This window comes from Narcine bancroftii, chromosome 2 (assembly GCF_036971445.1).
Source record: "Narcine bancroftii isolate sNarBan1 chromosome 2, sNarBan1.hap1, whole genome shotgun sequence".
NCBI classification, from domain to species: domain Eukaryota; kingdom Metazoa; phylum Chordata; class Chondrichthyes; order Torpediniformes; family Narcinidae; genus Narcine; species Narcine bancroftii.
Genome location: NC_091470.1, coordinates 10,620,417 through 10,648,320, shown reverse-complemented (window position 1 = coordinate 10,648,320; position 27,904 = coordinate 10,620,417). Strand labels below are relative to the sequence as shown.

The window sequence follows — 27,904 nt, the reverse complement described above, 5'->3', positions numbered from 1 at the left end:
CCCTGAGCCCGGTGAGGAGGGGGGGGGGTCCCTGAGCCCGGTGAGGAGGAGGGGGGTCCCTGAGCCCGGTGAAGAGGGGGGGGGGTCCCTGAGCCCGGTGAGGAGGGGGGGGGTCCCTGAGGCCCGGTGAGGAGGGGGGGGTTCCCTGAGCCCGGTGAGGTGGGGGGGGTTCCCTGAGCCCGGTGAGGAGGGGGGGGTTCCCTGAGCCCGGTGAGGAGGGGGGGGTTCCCTGAGCCCGGTGAGGTGGGGGGGGGTTCCCTGAGCCCGGTGAGGTGGGGGGGGTTCCCTGAGCCCGGTGAGGTGGGGGGGGTTCCCTGAGCCCAGTGAGGAGGGGGGGGTTTCCCTGAGCCCGGTGAGGAGGGGGGGGGGTTCCCTGAGCCCGGTGAGGAGGGGGGGGGTCCCTGAGCCCGGTGAGGAGGGGGGGGTTCCCTGAGCCCGGTGAGGAGGAGGGGGGGTTCCCTGAGCCCGGTGAGGAAGGGGGGGGGTCCCTGAGCCCGGTGAGGAGGGGGGGGGTCCCTGAGCCCGGTGAGGAGGGGGGGGGGGGTCCCTGAGCCCGGTGAGGAAGGGGGGGGTCCGTGAGCCCGGTGAGGAGGGGGGGGGGGTCCCTGAGCCCGGTGAGGAAGGGGGGGGGGTCCGTGAGCCCGGTGAGGAGGGGGGGGTCCCTGAGCCCGGTGAGGAGGGGGGGGGGTCCGTGAGCCCGGTGAGGAGGGGGGGGTCCCTGAGCCCGGTGAGGAGGGGGGGGGTCCCTGAGCCCGGTGAGGAGGGGGGGGGTCCCTGAGCCCGGTGAGGAGGGGGGGGGTCCCTGAGCCCGGTGAGGAGAACCTGGACCAGGCCGGTGCCAAAATCAGCAGCAGGAGCCAAGGCAGATGACGTCACCCAGGCCGGCTCGCCGGGGCGAGTGCGCATGTGTCAGCAGCGCCCCGCCTCCTGGCCAGATCTGACCAATGGGGAGGGAGGATGGGCACCGGGGTGGTGGACGCTGGCATGGCGGCCCTGCGCTCCCCTCGGCTTCGCTGCCCGCAGCCTGGAGCGGCCGAGCGCCCGCTCACCCCGGCCCGGCCCAGTCTGTGAGGAGCCGCCTCGTCCGTCCCGAGCGTGTGACCGGAGCCTGAGTGAGCGGCCATGGGGCTACTGTCCGTGTGAGGGGCGGCGATGCCGGGCGGCCGGGCGGGCGCGGTCAGGGACGGGGAGCAGGACGAGGAGGAATTCCAGGATGGAGCCCCGTTCTATGTCAACCGAGGGGGGCTGCCGGTGGACGAGGCCACCTGGGACAGAATGTGGAGGCACGTCGCCAAGGTGCACCCTGAGGGGGACACGATGGTGCAGAGGATCCGAGGCTTGCCTTCCCTGCCCAAGGTGACTGCCGCCTCCCCTCCTTGCCAGCCGCCTCCCCTCCTTGCCAGCCGCCTCCCCCTCCTTGCCAGCCGCCTCCCCCTCCTTGCCAGCCGCCTCCCCCTCCTTGCCAGCCGCCTCCCCCTCCTTGCCAGCCGCCTCCCCCTCCTTGCCAGCCGCCTCCCCCTCCTTGCCAGCCGCCTCCCCCTCCTTGCCAGCCGCCTCCCCTCCTTGCCAGCCGCCTCCCCTCCTTGCCAGCCGCCTCCCCTCCTTGCCAGCCGCCTCCACCTCCTTGCCAGCCGCCTCCCCCTCCTTGCCAGCCTACTCCCCTCCTTGCCAGCCGCCTCCCCCTCCTTGCCAGCCGCCTCCCCTCCTTGCCAGCCACCTCCCCTCCTTGCCAGCCGCCTCCCCCTCCTTGCCAGCCGCCTCCCCTCCTTGCCAGCCGCCTCCCCCTCCTTGCCAGCCGCCTCCCCCTCCTTGCCAGCCGCCTCCCCCTCCTTGCCAGCCGCCTCCCCTCCTTGCCAGCCGCCTCCCCCTCCTTGCCAGCCGCCTCCCCCCTCCTTGCCAGCCGCCTCCCCCTCCTTGCCAGCCGCCTCCCCCTCCTTGCCAGCCGCCTCCCCCTCCTTGCCAGCCGCCTCCCCCTCCTTGCCAGCCGCCTCCCCCTCCTTGCCAGCCGCCTCCCCCTCCTTGCCAGCCGCCTCCCCCTCCTTGCCAGCCGCCTCCCCCTCCTTGCCAGCCGCCTCCCCCTCCTTGCCAGCCGCCTCCCCCTCCTTGCCAGCCTACTCCCCTCCTTGCCAGCCGCCTCCCCCTCCTTGCCAGCCGCCTCCCCCTCCTTGCCAGCCGCCTCCCCCTCCTTGCCAGCCGCCTCCCCCTCCTTGCCAGCCGCCTCCCCCTCCTTGCCAGCCGCCTCCCCCTCCTTGCCAGCCGCCTCCCCTCCTTGCCAGCCGCCTCCCCCTCCTTGCCAGCCGCCTCCCCTCCTTGCCAGCCGCCTCCCCTCCTTGCCAGCCGCCTCCCCTCCTTGCCAGCCGCCTCCCCTCCTTGCCAGCCGCCTCCCCTCCTTGCCAGCCGCCTCCCCTCCTTGCCAGCCGCCTCCCCCTCCTTGCCAGCCGCCTCCCCCTCCTTGCCAGCCGCCTCCCCCTCCTTGCCAGCCGCCTCCCCCTCCTTGCCAGCCGCCTCCCCTCCTTGCCAGCCGCCTCCCCCTCCTTGCCAGCCGCCTCCCCTCCTTGCCAGCCGCCTCCCCCTCCTTGCCAGCCGCCTCCCCCTCCTTGCCAGCCGCCTCCCCCTCCTTGCCAGCCGCCTCCCCCTCCTTGCCAGCCGCCTCCCCCTCCTTGCCAGCCGCCTCCCCCTCCTTTCCAGCCGCCTCCCCCTCCTTGCCAGCCGCCTCCCCCTCCTTGCCAGCCGCCTCCCCCTCCTTGCCAGCCGCCTCCCCCTCCTTGCCAGCCGCCTCCCCCTCCTTGCCAGCCGCCTCCCCCTCCTTGCCAGCCGCCTCCCCCTCCTTGCCAGCCGCCTCCCCCTCCTTGCCAGCCGCCTCCCCCTCCTTGCCAGCCGCCTCCCCCTCCTTGCCAGCCGCCTCCCCCTCCTTGCCAGCCGCCTCCCCCTCCTTGCCAGCCGCCTCCCCCTCCTTGCCAGCCGCCTCCCCCTCCTTGCCAGCCGCCTCCCCTCCTTGCCAGCCGCCTCCCCCTCCTTGCCAGCCTACTCCCCTCCTTGCCAGCCGCCTCCCCCTCCTTGCCAGCCGCCTCCCCCTCCTTGCCAGCCGCCTCCCCCTCCTTGCCAGCCGCCTCCCCCTCCTTGCCAGCCGCCTCCCCCTCCTTGCCAGCCGCCTCCCCCTCCTTGCCAGCCGCCTCCCCCTCCTTGCCAGCCGCCTCCCCCTCCTTGCCAGCCGCCTCCCCCTCCTTGCCAGCCGCCTCCCCCTCCTTGCCAGCCGCCTCCCCCTCCTTGCCAGCCGCCTCCCCCTCCTTGCCAGCCGCCTCCCCCTCCTTGCCAGCCGCCTCCCCCTCCTTGCCAGCCGCCTCCCCCTCCTTGCCAGCCGCCTCCCCCTCCTTGCCAGCCGCCTCCCCCTCCTTGCCAGCCGCCTCCCCCTCCTTGCCAGCCGCCTCCCCCTCCTTGCCAGCCGCCTCCCCCTCCTTGCCAGCCGCCTCCCCCTCCTTGCCAGCCGCCTCCCCCTCCCTGCCAGCCGCCTCCCCCCCCTGCCAGCCGCGTCCCCACAGCTTAAAGCGCCTGCAGGTTTCGAGCAGAGACTTAATAGAGGTTGACAGGATTCTGAGGGGCTTAGACAGGGTGGGCGGCAGCGCCAACACCAGAGGACACGTGTACAAAGGGATTTACCAGGCATTTTCCTGGATTGATAAATGAGGCAAGGTGAGCAGAGCCGGGACTTTTCTCTTTGGAGCGTACAAGGATGAGAGGAGACTTGATAGAGGTCGACAAGTTTCTGAGAGGCATAGATAAGGTGGAGAGCCAGCGCTGTTTCCCAGGGCAGGATCAGCAAATACCAGAGGACGTGTGTACAAAGTGAAGGGCGTGATGTCTCGGGGAGTCATCAGGGGTGAGTTTTTTACACAGTGAGTGGTAGGAGCTTGGAATGCCTTGCTGGGGTGGTGATGGAGGCTGGAACAATAGAGACATTTAAAAGGGTCTAAGACACATGGATGTAAGAAAATGGTGGGTTCTGGGTATGAAGTCGCGAAGGACTAGTTTGTTGAATGGGTTTATATTGGTTGGTACAATATCATGAGCCAAAGGGCCTATACCTTTCTGTATTCTGTTATTGCCTGTGGTGTGGCAATCAGTTCAAGATTCAATTTATTGTCATGTAACAAAGTGTCATATTACACAAAATTTCCTTTTGTCTGTTGTAAGGCAGACAGATTTACCATCGACAGAAATTACCTGAAGTGCCCTAGTCAGAGAAAGAGAAGCAAAAGAGAGTCCTCTCAGTGTCACTGAGTGTCCATGGATTCACCTCCAGTGCTCCTGCTGCCTCTACAACCACACAGTCCAGCTCAAACTATGGATAATCCGAGCTCCAGATATGAACCTCTGATACGATTAGGGACCCTTCAGCACCCTCTCTCATCCTGATTCCAATACCTGTATCCCTTCTGCCAGTCCCCAGCAGTGTATAGCCTACGTGGGTTCATCGCCTCTAGTCACTAACAGCCTGCTGCGTGTGTGGGTCCTTCAACGCCTCACTGGTCTGCTGCTGTGGTCACCGTCCCATCTCCTCTGCTTCTCCTCAGATGGGGTGGGTTATCTCCCCATTTTTCTGGTGCCCTGCACCAGTCCCTGGCTGATGCCCATCATCGGCACCTCCATCTTGGGCGCAGACCCTGCGGTGCGGGCATTTAAGAGACCCTTAGGCAGGCACAGATGAAAGAAAAATAGAGGGTAGGAAGGGTTTAGTCCTTTTTTGTAGGAATATAGGAGATGGCACAACATTGAGGGCGGAAGGGCCTGTAGTACTCTATGTTTTTCAAGCAGCTTGGCCATTGGAATGGTTGTACACTAATTTGCAACCATGACAAATAAGCCAGGTTTCTGTGCTCCCTGTTGTCAGGTTTAAGCTGTTTGGGGCTGGGACAATGCCTTTTAAATGTTATTCAAGTAGTGTGTGCGCATGTTCCGATTTTTATTTTTTTACTGATGCATGTCTTGAATTAATAAAAGGTTATGTGGTGCTTCTGTATCATGTCTATCCGGAATATAGCTGGTTTGTGCTCTATTTTTTGAGTTTTATCTGTTTTGTATTTTTGGTGTCTTGTAGCAGTAAACTGCCTTGAAGCTGATTAAATTTGTTTCTTGTGAGAGATTCCTAAATGGTGTTGCTCCTTTATTTTACTCTTCCTTGTCTTTTTCTTACACTATTTTTATTTATTTTGTAAGGTTTTGTGTAAGAATGTTTGCACCGTGATGCTGCGGCAAAACAATTAATTTTGTGACCTGTTCATGACAATAAATTCTGATTCTTGTCAATGTGTAAGACCTGTCTGTTTCCTCCCCACTCGGGCCAGTCATCTCATCAAACAGTGTGTGGAATTGTCAAAGTAAATCTCTGCTTCCTCTTCCTTTCCATGTCTGCAGTGAATTTACTGGATCGAGGCTAGAATCCTGCAAAACAAAGGTTTTCCCCAAAGAATTGGAAAGCTTTACAAAAGAAACTGGATTTCATTAATCATCAGTAGATGTAGGAACACCCAGTATAAACCCACCAGCTGCCGAACAAAACAAAACTGCTGCTATCATTTTGATTTTAATAGCAAAATGCAGTTGGTGAAATGTATCTTTAATTTTGCAATTGAATGTTTTTGAGGAGTTTCATGATTTGTTTGCAATAAATCTCTTAAAATTGCTTAAGTTTCGAGAGCTGCTTGTGCTAATGGATACGAGTTTATTGTCCTCTCCATTGCACAATTTGCATAGGCTCCCAAATTCTAATTTGCTGCAGCTGAACAGGTACTTGGTCAAAGAAAAAGAACTGCAATAATCTAAGTGAAGAAGATGTACAAAAAATAGAATAAATATTTAGTCACCATCGTGCAAGAAAAAAAAGTGATTAGATCTGTGCAGTTTTTGTGTAGTTTCAGAGTTGTCCATGGTTCGTGGAATGAGGCAAGGTTCAGGAGTCTGATAGCTATTGCAATGAAACTGTTCTTGAACCTGTTTTCAATTAAATCTAGACCTACAGTAGTAATTTACCTACAGCCCCCATACATTTTACACTATTGTCCCCGCTACCCAAAGGGAGCGGAGAGAAGAGGTTGTGACCAGGGTGATGGTGGTCCTTTATGATGTTGGCTGGCTTCTTGCGGCAGCTCCTCACATGTCCTGAATGGATGGGAGGGCTGAGCCTGTGAGGGACGTGGCTGTGTTTGCTATTTCCTGGAGCCTTCCTAGACACTTGAATGACAAAACTAGGCTGAGATGCAACCAATCAAGATACTGTCCTCACTACATCTGTACAAGGTTGGTAAAGTATTCAACCACAAGCAAAATCTCCTCTCATTTCTCTGAAAATATTAGTTCTAAGAAATATTAGAAACTGTTATTTTAATTAATGCTGAGGAATTTTTGTATCTAATTGCCTTTGTGCTCTAATGTGAGACCAACTTCAGTCTTGCTTGGATAGCAGCGTTGTAGTTTTGGATGCATTGGTTTTGATGGTAGACACTGAAGTCGGTCAATAAGGTGGAGGATAGATGCTTGGTGAAAGGGAGGATACATGGGAGATGGGCTGTGGCAAAGAGGAGAAAGCTCATGTTAGGATTGGATCGAATGTTTGGTCACAGGCAGAGAAAGAGAATGGCACTGGTGGAAAGGTAAATACCTTTCTCTTGTTTAACATTGAATTGCTGGATTGAGCCAAGACATCCTGATCAGACAATCATGAAGGAAATGATCATGGACTTCAGGAGGACTAGGAACAACCACCCTCCACCACACATCAACAACTCTGTAGAGCAGAGAATGGAGAGCACCAAGTTCCTTGGAGTTTACTTAACTAGTGACCTATTGTGGTCACTCAGCATCTCCTGTCTTGTCAGGAAGGCACAACAGTACTTCCTGAGGAGACTGAAGAGGGCAAGGCTACCGGCCACCATCATGTCAGCCTTCTATAGTAGCTCTGTCAAGAGCGTCCTGGCCGGCTGCATCACAGTGTGGAGAAATGGATTGGAGGTCAATCTACAGGACCATAGAGTGGCAGAGAGGATCACTAGAATCTTCCTTCCCCCCTCCCCACCATCGATGTGATCTACTGGGATTTGGAGGCCATGCAAAATTATTGAGGACCCCTTCCACCTCGCACACAGCATCTTTCAGCTGCTCCCATGGGGGAAGAGATTCAGGAGGATCAGAGCCAGCGCCACCAGGCTGAGGAACAGCTTCTTCCCACGGGCAGTGAGATGCTGAATGACTGATGAACTGCTGTCATATTCATTAAGCAATATTTATTTTTATAGATGAAATACTTGGGCTGTGTACATAATATTTGTCTGTATGGGTGTTATGTCTGGTTGTGTGTCTGCAGGCTTTGCACCAAGGACCAGAGAATGCGGTTTCATTGTGTTGTACTTGAACAGTTAGGTGACAATAAACTTTGATGAAAGTCTGGGGCAAATTATTGAATACTTGTACTCAGATGGAGGTGTCTGGTATTAATCTCCCTCAGTGGAAGAATCAGGGTGAAGGCTTCTCACATGAGAAGCATGAACACCTTTGGGGAAAATGGGCCATTTTAGATCAAATTGCATTTTTTTTTGTCATACATAGTGAAAAATGTTTTGCATGTTATTTAGTAAAATAAAAGAAAAGGGGAGAGTAGAATTTTATAAAGGTTCTGTTAAAATAGTGCAGGGGCATCGTCTTTTACCAATGAGAAGTCTGTTCAAGAATCTGATTGCAGGAGAAAAGAAACTGCCCTTGAATCTAGCAGAGCCTGTTTTCAAACTCATAACTTCCCCCCCCATCCCATTGGGCAGGAGAGAGCGCCACTGGGATGGGACAGGTCCTTTAGTATGTTATGAAACACGGAAGTCTGCAGGAACTCAGCTGGACTTGCAGCATCCATAGGAGGTAAAGATGGATGATGTTGGCAGCTTTCCTGAGGCAGTGAAAAGTGTCGACAGATCCTGGAGGTTTGTGTGGTGCATTCACAACTTTCACCAGTTCCTCACCGTTTTAAAATTAAATTTAGACATGCAGCATTGTCACAAGCCCTTCCAGTCCATGAGCCCGTTCTGTCCAATTAACCTCGAACCCCTGTACTTTTTGAAGGGGCAGAGCAGTTCCTGTACCACGGTGTCATAGATAGAGAATTTGGGTTAAAAAGGGTTTAAGTTAAAATGTGATGATTAGTCATAAAAGGGGGCTAACCACTAGAGTTTAGCTGGAAAATGTTACAAAAGACTTGCAACAGATTTAACTACAGAGAGACATGCAGGAGCCAAAGATTGATAAAGAGTGAAAAACAGAATTTGGTGTGAGCAGAGGTCATGAATGATCGTGGTGTGCGTGACTAACAGTAATCAGGATGATTCTGCAAAAACTAACCAATTAAAGCAGTGTAGTGGAGATGCCGAAGGACAAGCAAATTGTATAAAAAACAGTGCACTGTATGTATCAGGGCTCGACTTGGCAAGAAGCCGGTTGAGTCCAACTCTGCAGACTTGAGAATAAAGCTTGTCGTGTCACCTATCTTAAAGAGACTCATTTGTGAGAATTTGTGTTTCTGACAACGGGACAGGATGCTTTGCCTGGTTAGAAGAACATTAATACATTCCCAAAGATTGATTTCCTCCCTTTCCCATGGTGGTGAATCTTCACCTGATGCTGTCATCCCAGTGAGGAGTTCATGTTGACTGTGTCTCTTGGAGAATTCTGCCAGTAGTGAGAGTTAATTTTATCCTAATTAGATTGAGACCACCTTCCAAATGGTGATTACAACACTGCTGTTCTTGTAAACAAACACTAGATAAAACTCCCCTTGGCCTTTGACCTACAAATTGCAGTCAGTTTGTTGGCTTATTTTAAAACATTTAAAATATTTTAAAGTCATGACAATCTTCAGGAAAACAAATTTTCCTTTTTAAATATGACAAGTTTTCAATTCCTCACCTTTTCCTGAGGCATGTTCATCCTTGGCACAACGTGGTCCTCACTTCCTCTCCTGAGGGAATGTTCATCAAGACAGAAATGCTGGAGAAACTCAGCAGGTCTCCCAGTGACCAGAGATATATTACTGACGTTTCAGACCTGAGGCCTTCAAGACACAGTGTGATCCTCACTTTCTTGTTGGCCTCATCAGCAACAATGATGAATCACACTGTGACAGATTATAGATATGTTTTTGGGAGATAAATTGGGGCCGGTTTTTTAGTGTAGGTCACATACAGATCTCATTTAAAATACTGGAGCTCTGCTCGTGCTAGACAGGCTGGCTCCAAGAGCCTTTGCAAAAGTTGGAGAGTGCCCAAGAGACTTCACTAATGGATAGTTGCTTTGAGAGGAACAGATGAAAGAACATGGGAGCTGCAGGCTGTCTGGGAGTGCTGTTTGCTGTTCTAATAGGGTCATATGGTTTTTGCAAGCAGAGAGGGAGTCAAACAGGCTTTTCTCTGAGAGCGAGATCAATTCTTCAGTTTTACAGTCAGCAGTAACAGCTGGGACTGGAACAGGACAAGGTGGCAAGCTTGTGGAAAACCCCATTTGGAAGATGGGTTGTGAGTGCTTAGTTCAGTCTGGTCAAAGCCCTTGTGGTTCATATATGTTTCACTTGAAATAAGGGAAACAAAAAGGAACTCTGGGATGACCTGAAAGAAAGAGGTTATCATCTGGAAAACCCTGAAGGGGCAAGTTTCTTCGGCAAGACACAAGTGAATGATTAAAAGGAATCAGTTGTGGGTATCCAGTGAACAAATCTCTCTCTGAAAACCGACAAGAACCTTCCTGAGTGGTAACCTTTCAAGCACCAAAGCCTGGTGAACTTCATAAATGCTAAATTCTGTGCACAATCTAAGAATTCACTGCAACCAGTGAACTTGGAGGAATGAGAAGTGAAATTGGACTGTGAATCATACATACATGTCTGCTTAGAATTAGAAAAGGGTTTAAGTTAGGTTAGATAATAGTGAAAAGTTAAAGTGTGATCCTGTTTTCATGTTTAAAGATAATTAAAAGCAACTTTTGTTTAAGTAATTATTTTGAATATCTATTGCTGTTGGGTTTTGGGGTCCTCTGGGGTCGTAACAGCACTACATCCAAGAGATGGAGAATCTCATGATATGGTGCTAGAATAACAACCTGAATCTCAATGTAACATGGATAAAACAAAGGAGATGATTGAGGATTTTAGGAGGATCAGGGATGACTGCTCTCCACTGCACATTGATAGCTCAGTAATGGAGAGCACCAAGTCCCTTGGAGACAATTTAACTAGTGACCTTTCATGGACACATCACATCTCCTCACTGGTCAGGAAGGACTGCTCTTCCTGAGAAGACTACCGGCCACCATCCTGTCAATCTTTTGAGAGTATTCTGGCCACCTGCATCACAGTGTGATAGGTTGTTGTAGAGCATTGGATTAGAGGGTCATTTCACAGGATCATGAATGGCAGAGAGGATCAATGAGGTCTCCCATTTCTTGCCCCCCCACCCCCAATAAATGTGATGTACCAGGATTGTTGTTCGAAGAGGACTCGTAAAATCACTAATGACCCACTACTATTGAGCACGTCGTATCTTTCAGCTACTCTCATTGGGAAAGATACGCAGGAGGATCAGAGCCAGCTCCACCAGGCTGAGGAACAGCTTCTTCCCATGGGCAGTGAAAATGGTGAATGCTCATAAACACCCTCCAGTACTCTACTATTTATTATATACATTTATATAAAAAATGTATGTATGGTTTGACTGTGTTGTGTATTTGCATGTTTTGCACCAAGGTCAGGAGAAAGCTGTTTCATTGGGTTGTACTTGTACAATTGGATGAGAATAAACAAACTCGACTGAAGGAGATGAATTACTGACACCAACTGGTTTCCACTTCCTCCAGTGGCCATTCCTCCAGCTGCTGAACAATGTTAGCCAGCTGTTTATATATGGTGACAGCACAGCCAAACCCTAATCTCTTCCAAAGGGATTTCTAAACAATCTTTCTGCATGTGGGTGTTTACAACAGTCCTAAGCACAATGAGGCTTGTTGATTTCCCATCTAATGTCTGTTATCCCAAAATCCATTTAGATACAATCACACTTGCCTGGATTATACACCATCTAACATTTCTTTGCCCCTATTTGTAACTGATCTGTATCGTGCTGTATCCTCCTTTGACAACCTTTCTCACTATCCATGTCTACAAATCACCAATTTTGTGTTACCTGCAAACTTACTAATCAACCCACCTGCATTTTTGTCCAAATGATTTATAGATGATTACAGAACCGGAGAGACACAGTCAGCGAAGCAGTTTGTACGACATTATTACAGTGATACGGGTTCAAATCTGCTGCTGTGTGGAAGGAGTTTGAACCTTCTCCCCATGTCTGCATGGGTTTTTTCTGAATGCTCTGGTTTCCTCCTACCCTCCAAAACGTATGGGGATTGTATGTTAATTTGGGCAGGCATGGGCTCGTGGGCCAGAAGGCCCTGTTACCGTGCTCTATGTCTAAAAAAATAATTGCAAACAATGTGATTTGTGAATTTACAAAATACAGCCAAAACAATCAAAGAGAGAAAGGGGGTTTTGTTCCTGTGGAACACTCTTAACTCAATTACAGCTGCGATGGCAATGAGAATCCCCAGGGCCTGCTAGTCTGCACGCCAGAGTGCTGAATGAAGTGGCACATAGATAGTGAGTTCATTGGTGATTATTTTCCAACATTCTTGCACTCTGGATCAGTTCCCTTGGATGGATGGTGGCTAATGTGCCACCATTTTTTAAAGAAGGGATGGAGAGGGAATACAGTCCAGTTTACCTGACTTCAATGACAGGGAAAATGCTGGAGTCAATTTTTAAAGAATATGGTTATATGTCATTGTTGTGCAGACATGGAGGAGTGACAGGATTAGTCCAAATCAGCTTGCTTGACAGATTATCCAGTTTTTAAGGATGCTCAGTGGATGGGTTTGCAATATTGTGGCCATTAAGGATACTTGACTATCACGAAGGCAGGATTGGCTGTTTGATGCTTTGAGGTTCAGTTGTTTAAAAAGGGACAGGAGAGATATAAAAGAGAGAGGGGGAGTGCCATTGCTAATCAGAGATGGTACCTCAGCTGCAGAGGATGTCAGGGAGGGATTGTCTATTGCAGTGTGAGTGGGAAGGGAAGGTTGAGAATCACTACTCTTGACCCGACTGTTACTGAAATATTTTGCTTGAGAAAAATTGTCATTGGCCCATTTCCTTTGGAGTTATGAAACCGTGCACATAATGAGCCAATTAGGGATGATTAAAACAGTGGTTCTCAACCTTTTTCTTTCCACTCACACACCACTTTAAGTTTTCCCTAAGCCATAGATGCTACTTAAGGTGGGATGTGGGTGGAAAGAAACCATTTGAAAACCACTGTTTTAATCATCCCTAATTGACTCGTTATGTGCACGGTTTCATAACTCCAAAGGAAATGGGCTAATGACAATTTTTCTCAAGCAAAATATTTCAGTAACAATCGGATCTCGAGCAGTGATTCTCAACCTTCCCTTCCCACTCACAGACCACCTTAATCAACCCCTTACTCATCACAGAGCACCGAAGGCCGAGGGAATACTTAAAGTGGGATGTGAGTGGAAAGGAGAAGGTCAACTGGGTCAATGTGGGTGGAAGCCAGAAACAGGAAAGGAGCAATTGATGTAGAGTTAGTAAAAATACAAAATGCTGGAGAAACTCAAAAGGTCAAACAGTGTCCTTTATGGGTAAAGATACATAACCAACATTTTGGGCTTGAGCCCTTCATCAAAATGTGAGAAAATGCTGGCAGGTGTCCAAAAAAAAGGGTGGGGGGGGGTGGAAAAGGCAGGAGATGATTGGTGGAGAAAGGAGGGAGGGTTTACAATTAATGCCTTGGACAATGTTCCTCTTTGATGTAAAAACACAATGTTCTGTGAGATGTTCTAATCTTGCATAAGATATTCCATTGGAGCTGACCAAAAGAGTTGGAAAGCAATGTACGATCAAAGCAAATGGCTCCGGAGGAACAGAAACCAGCTCGACTACAGGCTGAGATACTTAGTGCAAATAAGCAAATGAAAAAGCATGGAGAAGTCCCGAAGAAACTGTGTATAAGCAGAACTGCAGGTCCAGTTGCTTGATAGCATTACACCCTGTGTTAACTGAGTTCTTGAGTTTTGTAAAACTAATAAAGTGGTATTCTTAATAATATGGTCCTGAAATTCATTCTAGCATTGAAAGGCACAAGGCTTTAACACAGTAACTCATTGGGAATAGTCGATGGACCTCCGAGTAGCCACTGGGCCACTGAAGAAGTAGTAGGCAGATTTTCACGTCAGAGAATTTGGAATGGTGCAAAAATAACAGGGTTGCTGTTATAGGAGACTTCAACTCCCCTAATATTGACTGGCAGCTCCTTTCTGAAAAAAAGTTCATATGGGGCACAATCTGTCAGGTGTGACCAAGAAGGAATCCTGGCACAGTTTGTAGACGTGCCAACTAGAGGAGAGGCCTTTGTAGTTCCAGTACTGGGACATATGTAGTGAAGGGGAGGACATTGGGGAATGCACAAGAACAAAGAGATTTTGGAGTTATGGTGCAGCGTTCCTTGAAGGTGGATTCCCATGTTGACAGGGTGGTTAAGAAGGCATTTGGTATGTTAGCCTTCATAAATCATAGCATAGAGTATAGGAGCTGGGAAGTGATGTTGCGACTGTTTAAGGCATTGGTGAGGCCAGGTTTGGAGTATTCTGGTCTCCAAATTATAGGAAGAATATAGATAAGGCGGAGAGGGTGCAGAGAAGAATTACCAGGATGTTGCCTGGCTTAAAATACCTAGAGTACAGAGAAAGATTTTGAAGAGGTTAGGATTTTATTCATTGGAATGTAAACGGTTGAGAGGGGATTTGATAGAGGTGTTTAAAATTATGAAGGGAATAGATAGACTAGATGCAAGTAGACTCTTCCCCCTGAGAGCAGGGGAGGTTGAAACAAGAGGACACGAGTTGAGGTGAAACATTAGAGGATGTTTCTTCACTCAGAGAGTGGTGGCTGAATGGAATAATCTTCTGGAGGAAATAGTTGAGGCAGAGTCAATTCTTTCATTTAAGAGGAGGCTGGATATTTACATGGATAGGAGGGGGTTGGAGGGTTATGGGCGGAGAATAGGCGGGGGGGGGGATCTAGCGGAGTCGTTTGAGTGAACTGGCGTGGACTTGAAGGGCCGAGATGGCCTGTTTCCATGCCATCAACTGTTATATGAACCTGGTCGGGTGAGTGAGCACTTTGTAGATGAAGTGACGACAACTCCCTGACCTTTATCATAGTTAATGCACAAAGGATAGAAGCATGAACTTGGGAGAGTAACTGGAGAACGGGTGTACAGTAGGAGGTTGTTTCGGGACCCCCTGCGCAGGGTTCTGGATAGGTTTGCCCCACTGAGAGGGAAAGGATGGTACGGTAAAGGAACCATAGTTGATAAGAGAGGTGGAACAATTAGATGAAAAGAAGGAAGTACACTAAAGGAAGCAAAAATCAGGTAGAGCTTTGAGGAAGGAACAAGAAGGGACTTAGGACAACAAGAAGGAGACATGAAAGGCCTGGCAAGTAGAATTAAGGAAAATCTTTTGGCGTTTTATGCATATTTGAAGAGCAGAGTATGAGAGATAAAGGGGGAAATGTGCCTGGTGACAGATGAGGTAGCGGAGGTCCTAAATGAATACTTTGCTTCAATATTTGCTAAGGAGAGGAACCTCGGTGAAGGTAATGTCAGCGTGGAGCAGGTTAATTTTAAAACATCTTAAATTTAGACATTCAGCATGGTAACAGGGCCTTTTGGCCTACAAACCTGCGCTGCCTAATTACACCCAGTTGACCTACAACCCCAGTACGTTTTTGAATGGTGGGAGGAAACCCACGCAAACATGGGGAAAATGAACAAACTCCTTTCAGACAGCTTCAGATTCGAATCCTGGTTGCTGGCGCAGTAACAGCAGTGCGCTAATTGTTATACTAACCATGCCACCCTATATAGCTGAAGCTTGTCAAAGTTACAAGAGAGGAAGTGCAGGAACTGAAAAATTGTCAGATAGATCATTCCTGGGACTGGATGGGATATTCCCCCTGGAGGCGAGGGAAGAGATTGCTGGGGCATTGACATGAATTTTTTTGTATCTTCCCTGGCCACAGGAGTGTTACCAGAGGAATGGAGGATGGCAAATGTTCCCTTGTTCAAGAAAGGAAATAAGGAGAATCCTGGGAATTGTAGACCAGCGAGCCGTGCATCAGTGATGGGCAAGATATTTGGAGAGGATTCTTATGGACAGGATTTATGAATATTTGGAGAAGCATAATGTTATGTATCAGACCAGCAGCAATAGAAATTCACCAGGACAATGGTATCTTCAAAACAATTATTTTTATTACTTACTATTAATATAACACTTCTTACTTAACTCTAACAACCCCACTGTGTGTGTGTGTGTGAGAGAGAGAGAGAGAGATAATCCCAAATCCATTACACTTCAGGTATAATTCTAAAAAGTCCATTTTTAAAAATTCAGTCAGTTTTGTGTTGAAACTCAGATTCTTTAAATTGTTGCTCAGAAGTAATTATGGAGTAGGTGTGAGGCATCAGACATCAAAACTCATGAAATTCTTGGAGTTGTTTGTCAGAATTGTTTCTTCATACAAATTATTTCCCTCTCTTGCACGGAGGTTTCAGAACTTGTTTTTTTTTCACGATGATTTCACAAACTCCGGAAAGGGTTACATGATGTGGTCACGTAAAAATGGGCAGTGAAACTGTCCTCTTTTCAAAGAGACAGCTGAAGTGGCTCTTCCTTGCCACTCATTTCCCATGGTCAAGAGAATAAAAGAACAGTACCTCTCTAACAGAGGCTACTGGATTTCTGACCTCAGATGTTTCTTGGTGCAAGATTAAAATGCAGCCTTTCCAATGTCTTAATCGTGTCTGCCTGTCCCGCATCGGACTGGTCAGCCACAAACGAGCCTGCAGCTGACGTGGACTTTTTTACCCCCTCCATAAATCTTCGTCCGCGAAGCCAAGCCAAAGAAAGAAATCATGTGACATGACATCACTGCTGATTTTGTTTCAAGTCCTTCACTTCCAAATGCACTTACGAGCCACTGCCTCTAATCTGCTGGCCATTGAATCAAAAGCTTTGTTTGAACAGATGCTTCTCCTTAGCAAACTCTATTATCTTCGATATTTCAAAGGAGAATCACTTTGGGATTTATGGCTGCTTATACAGCTTCAGACAACAATGGTTTAGCAGACATTTCGACTTTTCGACTTTCAAAATAGTTTATGTACGCAAGGGTCTGTGTGTCCCTATCCACCTAAGAAATGTGTATTTAATAACTAAAGATTAATAATAACATAATTCCATCACAGTCTTATTAGAGATAATCAGCATGGCTTTGTAAGGGGTAGTTCATCCCCCATGAGCCTAATTGAGTTTTTTGATGAAGTAACAAAAGAAATTGATGAAGGTAGGGTGGTGGATATAAATTACAGTAAGGCATTTGACAAGGTTTCCCATGATAAGCTCTTCCAGAAAGTCATGAGGCATGGGATCCATGGAAATTTGGCTTTATAGATTTGGAATTGGCTTTCCCAAAGAAGACAGAGGGTGGTATTAGAAGAGGTGTATTCTGCCTGGAGGTCAGTGACTAGTGGCGTTCTACAGGGATCTGCTCTGGGTCCCCTGCCCGTGCTCTTTGTGGTTTTTATAAATGAAAGATGAAAAGATGGAGGGGTGGGCAGTAAGTTTACAGGATGGAGGTGTTGTGGATAGTGTGTAGGTCTGTCATAGGAAATGCCAGGATATAGACAGGATGCAGAGTTGGGCGAAGAAGTGGCAGATGGAGTTCAATCTGGATAAGTTTGAGATGATGCACTTTGGAAGGTCGAACCTGAAGTTGGTGTATGTGGTTAATGGCAGGATTCTTATTTGAGAGATCTTGGGGTCCATCCCATAGATCCCTCAAGGTTGCTGTGCTGGTTGATTGGGTGATTAAGAAGGTGTATGGTGTTCTGGGCTTCATTAGTCGGGGCATTGAGTTCAAGAGCCGTGAGGCAATGTTACAATTCTATAAAACTCTAGTTAGACCACACTTGGAGTATTGTGTTCAGTTCTGGTCACTTCATTTCAGGAAGGATGTAGAAACTTTGGAAGAGGGTGGAGAGGAGATTTGACAGGGTGTTTCCTGGATTGTAGATCATGTTTTATGGAGCAAGGTTAACAGAGCTTGGGATTTTCTCTGGAACGAAGAAGGATGAGAGGGGAACGAGAGAGGTCTACAAGATTATAAGAGGCATAGATAGGGTGGACAACCAGGACCTACTTCCCAAGGTGACTGTAGTAAATAACAGAAGACGTCTGTACAAAGCGAGGGAGTGAAGTTTAGGGGAGATGCTAAGGTTATGTTTTTTTACTCAGAGAGTAGTGGGTGCCTGGAATGCATTGCCAAGGAGGCTGGTACAAAAGAGACATTTAAAATACACTTAGACAGGCACATGGATGCAAGATAAATAGGTTATGGAAGGTTTAGATTGTTAATTACATTTGTGTAGGTTGGCACAACATCATGGGCCTGTACTGTGCTACTTATGTTCTCCAATAGACGGGGTGATGGTACAGGACCGAGGTTGGGGGGAAGGGGGGTGTAGTGCTGGGGAGACACTTGTGCACAAAGCCACTCCGTCTGAGGCAGGAGAGGAAATGGACAAGGACAGAAGGCACAGCAGACGAGCAGGTGGAAATGTGAATGATAAAAACAGATCAGGAACACCTTCCGGGAGATTGAAGAGAGTCAGAAGAATTAGGTTGAGCGGGGATGGATTACTGTATTCACTTATGAATATAGTAAGTGAATCTGTGAACTGGAACACTGTTGCCACATGGCAGGGGCAGGAAGAATGGTTTGCAGCAAGAAAGATGTTAGGAGTGGCGTTAGCGAGAACAACTGCAGATGCTGGGGCTGAATACAAAACACAAACATGCTGGAGAAACTCAGCAGGTCACACAGCATCCAGAGGAAGTAAAGGGTAACCAACCCTTTTAAGTCCTCTCACCAGACGGCATTAAATTAAAATTTTGAATGTAATTTATTTTTACAAATTTGCAGCACAGTAGAGGGTGATTCCGGCTAAATCTAATCCTGTGTCGTCTAATTACATCCAAACCAACCTACAACCCTGTACGTTCAAGAGGGTGTGAGGAAACTGACGGAGACACAGGAGAACATACAAGCACCTTGAGAACAGCACCACACATTCAAACCCAGGTTGCTGGGTTTGAATCTTGGTCGATGCTCATCAACATTAACATCGACTTTTCCATTTAATCCTCTACCCCGTGTCTCTAACTTTTCCTTTCCCTCTAGCTCCCAACTCCCTTCCTTTATCAGAGAGCTACTCTCAAATCTCTCCCCCATTACCTCAACTTTTCTTTTTTCTACCCTCCCACCTCTGATGACCTCTTGCCGGTTAGCCTATACTCCTCCACCGACCCTTTCTATTATAGTTTGAGGTTTGAGTCAAAATGGAATCGGTGTATTGTTACAGAATGGGTTAATAAAATTATGATAGAAATATATCTTAAAAGGGATAAAATTGTGAGGTTTACTTGTTAGATTACATTTCACAAACAAACATCTCAAGTGCCATGCAGAGATAGACTTCATGTCTCCAATTGGCTTTGTTGAGACAATGGGAGAGGACTTGTGAGAGTTTTACAAGAAGGTGCTAATGGATCAGCAGGTTTGTACTGGGGCCCAGACTCAAGAGCTATTAGAACTAGTGCCAGAAGTTTAAATTGCTGGTTGAAGGTTGCTATTCTAAGAGGGGTCATGTGGTTTTGCAAACAGAGAGAAAACATTCATTCTTTGGGGGCGAGATAGAGACTGAGAGATTCAGTAGCGGTTTGTGTTGAAGACTGCAATTTGCAGATCTGCTGCAAGACCCCATTGCAAGATGGGTTTTAAGTTCCGAGTTTAGCCTGTTATAAATCTCTGTAAATCCATTGCAGAGGTTGTGGCTGGTTAATGTATTTCTCCTGAAATAGGGGAAAAACACTCTTTGTGGTAACGTGGAAGAAGAGATGATCTTTTGGAAAAATTCAAGAGGGGGCCAAATTTCTTCTGCAAGACACTTCAGTGGCTGATTGAAAGAGATCAGTTTGTGTGTGTGTCCAACAAACAATACCCCTTTCTGAGGGGTAACAATGTAAGTTCAAGCACCAGAGCCTGGTGAATGCAATAAATGTTTAATTCTGTGCACAGTACGGAAGATTGCCTGATTCCAGTGAACTTGGAGAATAAAACCAGTTTTGTGTAAGTAGCCGTTGTCTTGGTGAATTTCTGTTACTGCTGGGTTTTGAGTCCTTTGGGCTCGTAACAGTATTAACTATGTTTGAATTTCTAACCCAGTGCCTGGATGGAAATCAAGTGAGAAGTCTCCAAAGAGGATGAGAGGGGCATGTTCACAGTGGAGATTTCTGCAAAAACAGTCAGTGTAATTTTTAAATATAGAACATTCCAGTACAGTACAAACCCTTTGGCCCAATGATGTTTTGCTGACCTATATAAACGTGCTATACAAATTTGCAGTTTGAGTTTCTTCCAGTTAACTCAAAGGCATGTAAATAAAGGAATGTATCCCATTCTACCATACAGAAAGAAAATCTGGAGTTTGTTATGAGATGTATTGGCAGAGAGTTATCAAAGAAATCTGCTTCCGCAGTTCTGTTGCTTTCCCAACACTAAGCTCTATACTCCGAATCCTTTGTCTGTGCTCCCACACCTGTTCGACCCTGTCTACTGAATGTGCCAGCTAAGGCACTTCCCACTGCAGATACTTTAGATATTTGAGTATAAATGAACTTAATGCTGCACATTTCCTGTGTTTTCAGATTCCAATGCCATCTGTGCCTGCCTTTCAGCTGTCCACGCTTGTCCCTGAACGCCTGGAAGCCATACAGAGATACACCAGGGAATTGCAGTATCCTTTGGTGAAGTGCGGTCTGCACCTAGTGTCTGCCAGTGATTGGGGTGTTGCAGGAGCCCAGAGGAACTCAACAGCACATATGAAATAGAAGCAGGAATAGGCCATCTTGGCTATTGAGCCTGCTAATGAGATCACATCTGATCTGATGATGGGCTCATCTCCACCTACCTGCCTTTTCCCCCATATCCATTAATTTCCCCTACTATGTAAATATCTATCCACCCTTGTCTTAAATATATTTACTGAGGTTGCCTCCACTGCTTCCATGGACAGTGAATTCCACAGATTCACCACCCTCTGGGAAAAGCAATTCCTACTCATCTCCGTCCTAAACCTACTACCCTGAATCCTGAGGCTATGTCCACTAGTTCTAGTCTCGCTTACCAATGGAAACAACTTGCCTATCTCTGTCTTATCTATGCCTTTCATAATTTTATACATTTCTATAAGATTCCCTCATGAACCAGAGAGTGAAAAAATTGCAGATGCCTGAATCTGAAATAAAAGCACACAATTCTGGGAAAACTCAGCATGAAATAGCACTAATGTTTCTGATTGATAACCTTTCAAAGAAATGAGAATTGCAAGTCCAGACCTGTGGCAGGTCTTTCGGAGCCACAGAGGAGTGAGCCTCTCCCTTGAGTGGTTATTTGACCCAGGTTGACTGTCACGTGTTCACAATAGGAAATCCCCTTGTTACCCAGAGCAGCTCATGCAAACATACAACAACCTCCTCCAGCCTGCTCCACTACTTAATCACATCATGGCTGAGTAAACTCATCTCAACATTCCCATCTACCTATGGCCCCCTTTCTTGTCAAGAATCTACTCAACTTTGCACCACTGCTCTCTGAGGAAGAGTTCTAAAGATTCTCATAAAGCATCTCACAGACAGTGGTTCCTGGTTCAAGGTACTCCCACAACATGAAGCATACACCCTATCAAATAATGCTCAGGATCTTGTTTCAGTCAAACCTCCTTTCACTTTTCTAAACTCCAGAAAGAAGTCCAACCTGCCCAATGTTTTGTCATTAAGTAACTCAACCATCCCAGTTATTTGTCCAATAAGCCTACTGTGAATTGCTTTTAACATACTAATTTTCTTTCCTTAATTCGGAGAGTAATACTGTACTTATCAACAGTACAAAAAGCGTTCAGCACTGGAACGGGCCCTTCAGCCAAATGATGCCCGTGATACCAATTTAAAATATTCCCCTCTGCCTGCACATGATCCATATCTCTCCATGACTGTTTAAACTCCTCTAAAACATCGTTGTCATATCTGCTTCCACCACCACCTCCAGCAGCCTATTCTAGACACCTACCCCATTTCCTTCAACTTTGCCATCTCGCCCTCTATTATTTGACATTCCCACCTATAGCTAATACTCTCCAATCCAGACAACATCTTGTCAACCTCTTTTGCATCCTCTCCAAAGTAATGTGACAACCAGAACTGCATGATTCAAGTGTGGCCTAACCAAAGTTTATTCCTACACATGACCTTCTGACTTTTATATTCAATGTCCTGACTGATGACGGCAAATATGCCTTCTACATTACACTTTCAGGGAGCAGTGTATTTGCACCCTGGGATCCCTCTGTACATCAATGGTGCTGCCATTCACTGTATACTTCCCTCTTGCATTTGACCCCCCCAAAGTGCCACACCTCATACTTGTCTGGGTAAAACTCGACCTCCTATTTCTCTACCAATATTTCCAGCTGATCCTTTGTCAACCTTCCTTACAGTTCCAATCTATAGGTTTTCACAAGCGCAACCTTCCTACTTCTGTATTCAATTCCCCGAGCAATGTACAATAACATTCTGTTGACCTTCCTATTAAGAGAAAAACAGAATGCTAGAAGTCTCCCATTAATTAATTCAAGGTAAAGCAAGTTAAAAGTTAGGAATCACATAATTTGGTTTCATTTGTTAGCTGATTTATTTTGCAGCTGGTAAAAAAAAAACAATGAAACACTGAGTGCAATGGTATAATCAGTAGAAGTTATGTGAAGATCCTGTTACCAAGCTCGAGGTTAGCGGGCCCTTGAGTTGGAGAGACAAAGAGTCTGTTTAAACCAACAGACAAAAGGAGGGAAAGTGCAGACATGTTGTCTCCACCTTGCCCCTTCCCTGAGCTCTACTCCCAAATGGACTGGCAGGGTGGACTTGATGGGTGAATGGCCTTATTCCGCTCCAATGTCTTAGGGTCATATTTTGGCTGAGTTGAGTAATTCCTGGGGTAGGGAGTGGAGTTGCCTTCCATAGTAGCAGTATATACATGCTGAATCACAATGGAACATCCCATAAGGTCTCTCTGGTTTCCATCTGACTTCAGTTGAAAGATGTTAATTTACTCGCAAGCTCCCCATGCTTCAGTCAGCTCCTGAATAGCTAGAACATTTTATACATTTAACTGGCATTCTGTGAAAATGCAACTGCATTTAAAGCAAGGTTTATTTTATTGATGGCACCCTTTGCCATCATTTCAGGGCATAGGCAGGGTGGGATTGGGGTTAATAGACTCTCCTCCTGCACCCCTGCCCCCCACTCCCAGATCCATGCATCTTTCAACCCGTGAGGGAATATTGGGCTACTGCAGAATATTATATCAATTCTTTACTAAAATTGACAAGTCAGTTGGACCCAGTACTGCAGGGTCTCTTGTTGACAGGAATTTTGTACAAGAACAATTCTGCCTCAGCCATGCTGTTGCATTACTTAACTGCAATCCAGGTACAATCACACTGGGACCCAGTTCTTTGAGATAAAGAAGAATCGCCCTTTAACTGGGTAAGTATCATTGATCTGCACAGCCACTTGGCATTCTGTGAAAATGCAACTGCATTGAAAGCAACTGCATTTAAAGCAAGGTTTATTGTTGCAACAAACTTCTTCAAGCAACCAACTTTAAACCGCCTTTATAATGAACCCATTTGAGCCAGCTGTAAGTTTCTCCACCCTGAACATTGAATTTGCACAAAGCAGCAAAACGGTATTTTAGAAATCAGGATGGAATGTCCTACACACTGTGCAGAGGACGGGCTGGAACAGGAGGTGTTACAACTGAGCAGGGATTGGCATGTGACAAGCCCTCGAAGATGAAGTCCTGCCACACAGTTTTTCAGTTATGACTCAGAACACTCAATAGAGGTGGGGTGCACGAGAGCGCTATGTAAGTGAGCACCAGAGGGATAACTGCCCATCAACAGCAAGGTTAACAACATTAACGTTATAAATGAGTCACAATAGCTCAAACGACGATCTTTGAATCCTGTCTCCATCTTCATTTGGTTCCTTGTATTCCTCCCTATTCCTGTTAATGGGGAAGGAATTGAAACAGGAGCTAATCGATTCAATACCATCTATAGACACAGCCTTAACTTCAAGTCTGGAAAATTACTGGGAATGTCCAAGGAAAGTGATCAAAGTTTGGCAGGTTGTTGTAAAATGCTCAGATGCCTCACTAATGTCAAGGGTCCTTCTGGGTTGAGCACATATGCAGTGAGGTTTCCATACAGAACAGACATGCTTCATTAGGAGGCAGTGGAAGAGGTCAGTCAGGGCCTTGAATGGGAATTCAACACACTCTTAAGGGAAAAGAATTTGCATGACAACAGAGAAAGAGCAGCAAAGAAGGGTTGAAACGTTCCCTCCCAACACGTGGCCCTTGAGCGTCCTTTGTGTCAGAATGAATAACCTGGACTGCTACGTCGATTTTCTCGTCTTTTGTTAGGAGAGAGACAAGTCTGAGAGTTTGCTGTAAAAGCAGAAGAGCAGAGGCATTTGGAGCTGCGAGTCAAGAGAAAACGACAAATGGGCTCATCTAATTATGAGCTAATTAACAATATATTATCTTCTAAAGCTTTTGTTTCTTACAGCCTAATGGATCTTGCAAAAGAAATGATTCGAGAATCTCTGCCAATAAAGTGCTTGGAAGCAGTGATATTAGGGATGTATCCTTTTTATTTTATGGACATACTTGGAAAACAGGCTGCTGTATACTGGAACTTGCTGGTCTTTCCCAGGCAGAATGATCTCATGCATGCAAACACCCCAAGTAGGACTCAGCTGGGTGTCTATTTGTTAGTCTACTGCCTCAGTCAAGTCCGCTTCTCAAGTCCCACAGTTCACCTCTGCTTACAAAGTAACTATCTACCCCAGCCTTAAAAAAATTTCCAGATATGGCGGCATCAACACTCCTTTGAGAAGGAGACTTACAACTCATCTTTGTCTAAAAGTGGGTGACCAGTCCTTTAAACAGTGACCCAAGTCCATAGCTCCCTGAGAATGGCCATGCAAGTTGATAGGATGGTAAGGAAGGCTTACTTTCACTGGGGCACTGAGTAAGGAAGGCTAGTTAGGGCTGTACTGTAGGCAGTAAAATATTGATTAGGCTGCACTTGGAGAATTGCGTGCAATTCTGATTCCTCCATTGCAGGAAGAATGTGGAGGCTTTGGAAAGGGTCCAGAGATTTATGAGGATGGTGGCTGGATTAGAGGGAATGAGCTAATAGGGAGAGGTTGGATAAACTCGGGATGTTTTCTCTGGAGTGTCAGAGTCTGAGGGGAGACCTGATAGGTTTATAAAATTATGAGTGGGATTGATAGGGTGAACGGTTAGAATCTTTTCCCCAGGGAAAAAATGTCCCGCATTTAAGGTGGGGGTGGGGGGGGGGGATTTTAAAGGAGATGTGTGAGGGAACATTTTTATACAGAGAATGCTGGATGCCTGGAGTGGAGGAAGCAGGTACAATAGGAGTGTCTTCCAGATAGACCCGGATATGCAGGGAGTGGAGTAATATGGATCATGTGGAAGACATCTAACTTAATTTGGCATCCGGTTTGGCACAGTTATCACAGGCCCATGTTCCTGGTCTTTGATCCCTGGTTCCAGGTTCTCCCAGAAAATTCCAATGGATTCAAGCCTAGTCTGTCCAACCTTGTTCATTTCCAGGTTTTAAAATAATGAACCTTCTCTGAAATCTTCCGTTATAGGGAGCCCAACACCGTACTCAGTAATCCAGGTGTGATCTCACCAGTGCCCTCTATAACTGAAGCATAATTTTCCTTTAATTTCCCTCAGCAATCAACAATAACATTGTTAGCTTTCCTCATTCATTCATGCAGCTGCTCACTCTCCTTTTGTAATTCATGAAGAAGGATCCCTGGTTCCTCCTGGTCTCAGTTCTTCAATCTCTCACCCTTTGTTTCTTTATTTTCCTGCCCAAATCTTTTCCCATATTATATTTCTGTAAACCTCTCTGTCCATTTGTAGCCTCCTGATGTCCTCTTCACAATTTACATATGGAGAGATAAAATGAAATCTTATTGACAAATCAGATAAACATTTGATCACAGCTCACAATTTAAAGACCCGCTGGGAATGTTGGAGAACTGGTTAGCCATTAGGAAGATGAATAACTAGTTCATAATTTCAATGTTTGGAGCGTTGGAAAATAAAGTAACTTTGGATCATTGTTGACAGTAGAAAGGAGGGCAGGAATTTCCATAGACAGACGGGTTTTGGAGTTACATTTGCTCAACAAACGCTCTCAGCTGCTTCAGGCAAAGCCTGCACTCATCCTGTGACTACGTACATCCCTTCCACATCCCAAACACGTGCAGCTGTGGAAGATAAATGGCTACTGTATGTTATTCTTGGGGTGTGAGTGGGTGGTAGTGGGGAGGAGAGAGTTGTTGGGAATCTGGGCAGAATAAAACAGGCTCAATGCAGGTTTAGTGAATGGGTGATTAATGGTCATCATGGACTCAGTGAAATGAATGGCCTGCTTCTGGGATGGATGACTCCAGGACTTACTTCCAGAAAGCATCAGGGGATAGATGTGGCCACAGGCCTCAGGCAGAACCTCTGATGGTGGGCAGAATGAAACATGCTCCTTCCATTCCAACACTGGCTGGGAGAGGGGAACCGAGTCAGATTCCATGTTGGAGAAAGCTGGTCAGCTTCTTCCACCTGCTACGGTGTTAATTCCCCATTCTGATCCCGTTTCCTTGCCCACACTCCCTGGTCATCCCTTCTCAGTGGTGGCTGCATGCAGACGGTCCTGGTCATAGATGTTGTCCCTGTGCTGAAACTGCCCCAGTCACCCGATGGTGTGATTTTCCTTCATGTGTGTGTTCAGTTACCTCACCAACAACATGCCCGGTGTAGAGAGATTCCCTATCAGTTTCAAAACTCAGTTCTCAGGGAACCACTTCCGCCACATAGTGCTGGGGATCCACCATGCCGGGCGCTTTGGTACACTGGGCATGAGCCGGCGTGAGGACCTCATGTTCAAACCCCCCGTGTGCAGGACTTTGCTTGACCTCATCCTAGAGTTTGAGGCCTCCTACAGGAAGTGCTGGCACACGCTGAAGAAGGTCAAGATTGGCCAGTACGTGTCCCACGACCCTCACAGTGTGGAGCAGGTGGAGTGGAAGCACTCAGTTCTGGACGTGGAGAAGCTGAGCCGGGAAGAGCTGCGCAAGGAGCTGGAGCGACACACCCGGGATATGCGGCTGAAGGCAAGGCCTGGGGCCATTCTCTTAACCTGTTACAGGAATCTGAGCCTTGCCACCAAGGCCAGTGTAACACCTGAGCCGAGTTGCCTCTGGCTTCAGGGAGTGATGCACAAGGGCTGAGAATCTGTCCAGTATTTAACAGCTGATGATTAGTTCCCCTGCAAGAGCAAAGGTTTTAAACCATTGGGTGAATATGTTTGGTGCTTCTGGACAGAGACACGAGAGAGGTGGTCAATTTTCCCTGGGAGAGTTAAGCCCAGCATCTCCACCTGAAACAGCTGGCAGGCTGTGGTGGGGTGGGTTTGGGGGGCACTCACTAGAAAGGTGATAAGCTTGTTTCCTTCCCTGACCCACTGCAGGTTGTGAAGGGAGCAGCCATGCCCTCGTCCCCAACTCCTGAGAGGAAGAAGGACACGTCATCACCCCAGCGCAGCCAGTCAAGCCCGCATCGCAGGAATGGCCGCAGTGAGAGAAGGTAGGAGCTGCAACATGGGTGTTGGGATGAGTCTCCTCAATTCCCCCATTAACTGCTCTGTAATAACCCACCAACCTGTTTCATCAGATGTACATTATCTGGTGATCTAAAGATATCCTCAAACTCACCTTTAGACATGTCCTGTGGTCTGATCTCCAGGTTCAATACTTGGTGAAGAGTCCTATGTTTATCTGAGAGACATTCCCACAGAACACTACAGCACAGAAACAAGCCCTTCGGCCCATAAAGTCTGTGTCAAACGATTATTCCACCTAGTTCCATTGACCGGACCATAGCCCTCCATACCCCTCCCATCCATGTACCTGTCCAATTTTAAGGGTTTAAATCAAATCCATCTTTACTAGCAGCTCATTTAGATCATATCAGATACTATGTGTTGTCATTAATAAAACAGAAATGTCAGATTACACTTTGTCTCTGATCACAGAATTTAAAAATAATACACCATCGGCTCCTTTAACAGGCCGTTTAAAGCCTGTAGGGGCCATTGGTAGTAGGACTGGGCAGTAGGACCCTGCGGAGGAACGCTGTGTCTCCGCTCTCCACTCTCCCCGGGTCCGCACTAGGGGCAGTGCTGCCATTTTCTTTTCCATGCTCTGACCACCCTCTGAGTGAAGAGGTTCCCCCAAATGTTCTCCTTAATTGTTTCACCTTTCACCCTTAAACCATGTCCTCTAGTTGTTACATCACCCAACCTCAGAGGAAAAGCATTTACCCTATTTATACCCCTCAATGAAATCTCCCCTGATTCTTCAATGTACCAGGAAATAAAGTCCTAACCTGTTTAACCTTTCTCTGCAACTCAGCTCCTCAAGTTCAGGCAACATCCTTGTAAATTTTCTCTGCACTCTT

General features: G+C 47.5%; 2 protein-coding genes across 7 annotated transcripts in view; one reads left to right on the top strand and one right to left on the bottom strand.

Moving 5' to 3' along the window:
• The first annotated feature begins 960 nt into the window (after positions 1-960).
• The window catches only part of vash1 (vasohibin 1), a 32,339-nt gene continuing 5,395 nt past the window's right edge, over positions 961-27,904 (top strand). Inside the window, exons 1-8 of one of the 6 annotated variants that reach the window (XM_069915834.1) lie at positions 1,269-1,356; positions 15,185-15,393; positions 19,451-19,529; positions 19,933-20,021; positions 22,768-22,824; positions 23,913-23,987; positions 26,178-26,559; positions 26,916-27,031. In XM_069915834.1, the coding sequence (XP_069771935.1) occupies positions 19,500-19,529; positions 19,933-20,021; positions 22,768-22,824; positions 23,913-23,987; positions 26,178-26,559; positions 26,916-27,031 (749 nt within the window). In that variant the 5' untranslated portion in view covers positions 1,269-1,356; positions 15,185-15,393; positions 19,451-19,499. Of the gene's footprint in view, positions 1,357-10,562; positions 10,663-15,184; positions 15,394-19,321; positions 19,530-19,932; positions 20,022-22,767; positions 22,825-23,912; positions 23,988-26,177; positions 26,560-26,915; positions 27,032-27,904 lie in introns of those variants that run through there. The other 5 variants (XM_069915836.1, XM_069915838.1, XM_069915833.1 and 2 more) reach the window with 5 other exon arrangements.
• The window catches only part of gskip (gsk3b interacting protein), a 34,470-nt gene continuing 25,837 nt past the window's right edge, over positions 19,272-27,904 (bottom strand). The window contains exon 4 of the transcript XR_011351026.1: positions 19,272-25,323. The gene's annotated coding sequence lies outside the window, so the exon portion shown is untranslated. The remainder of the gene's footprint in view (positions 25,324-27,904) is intronic.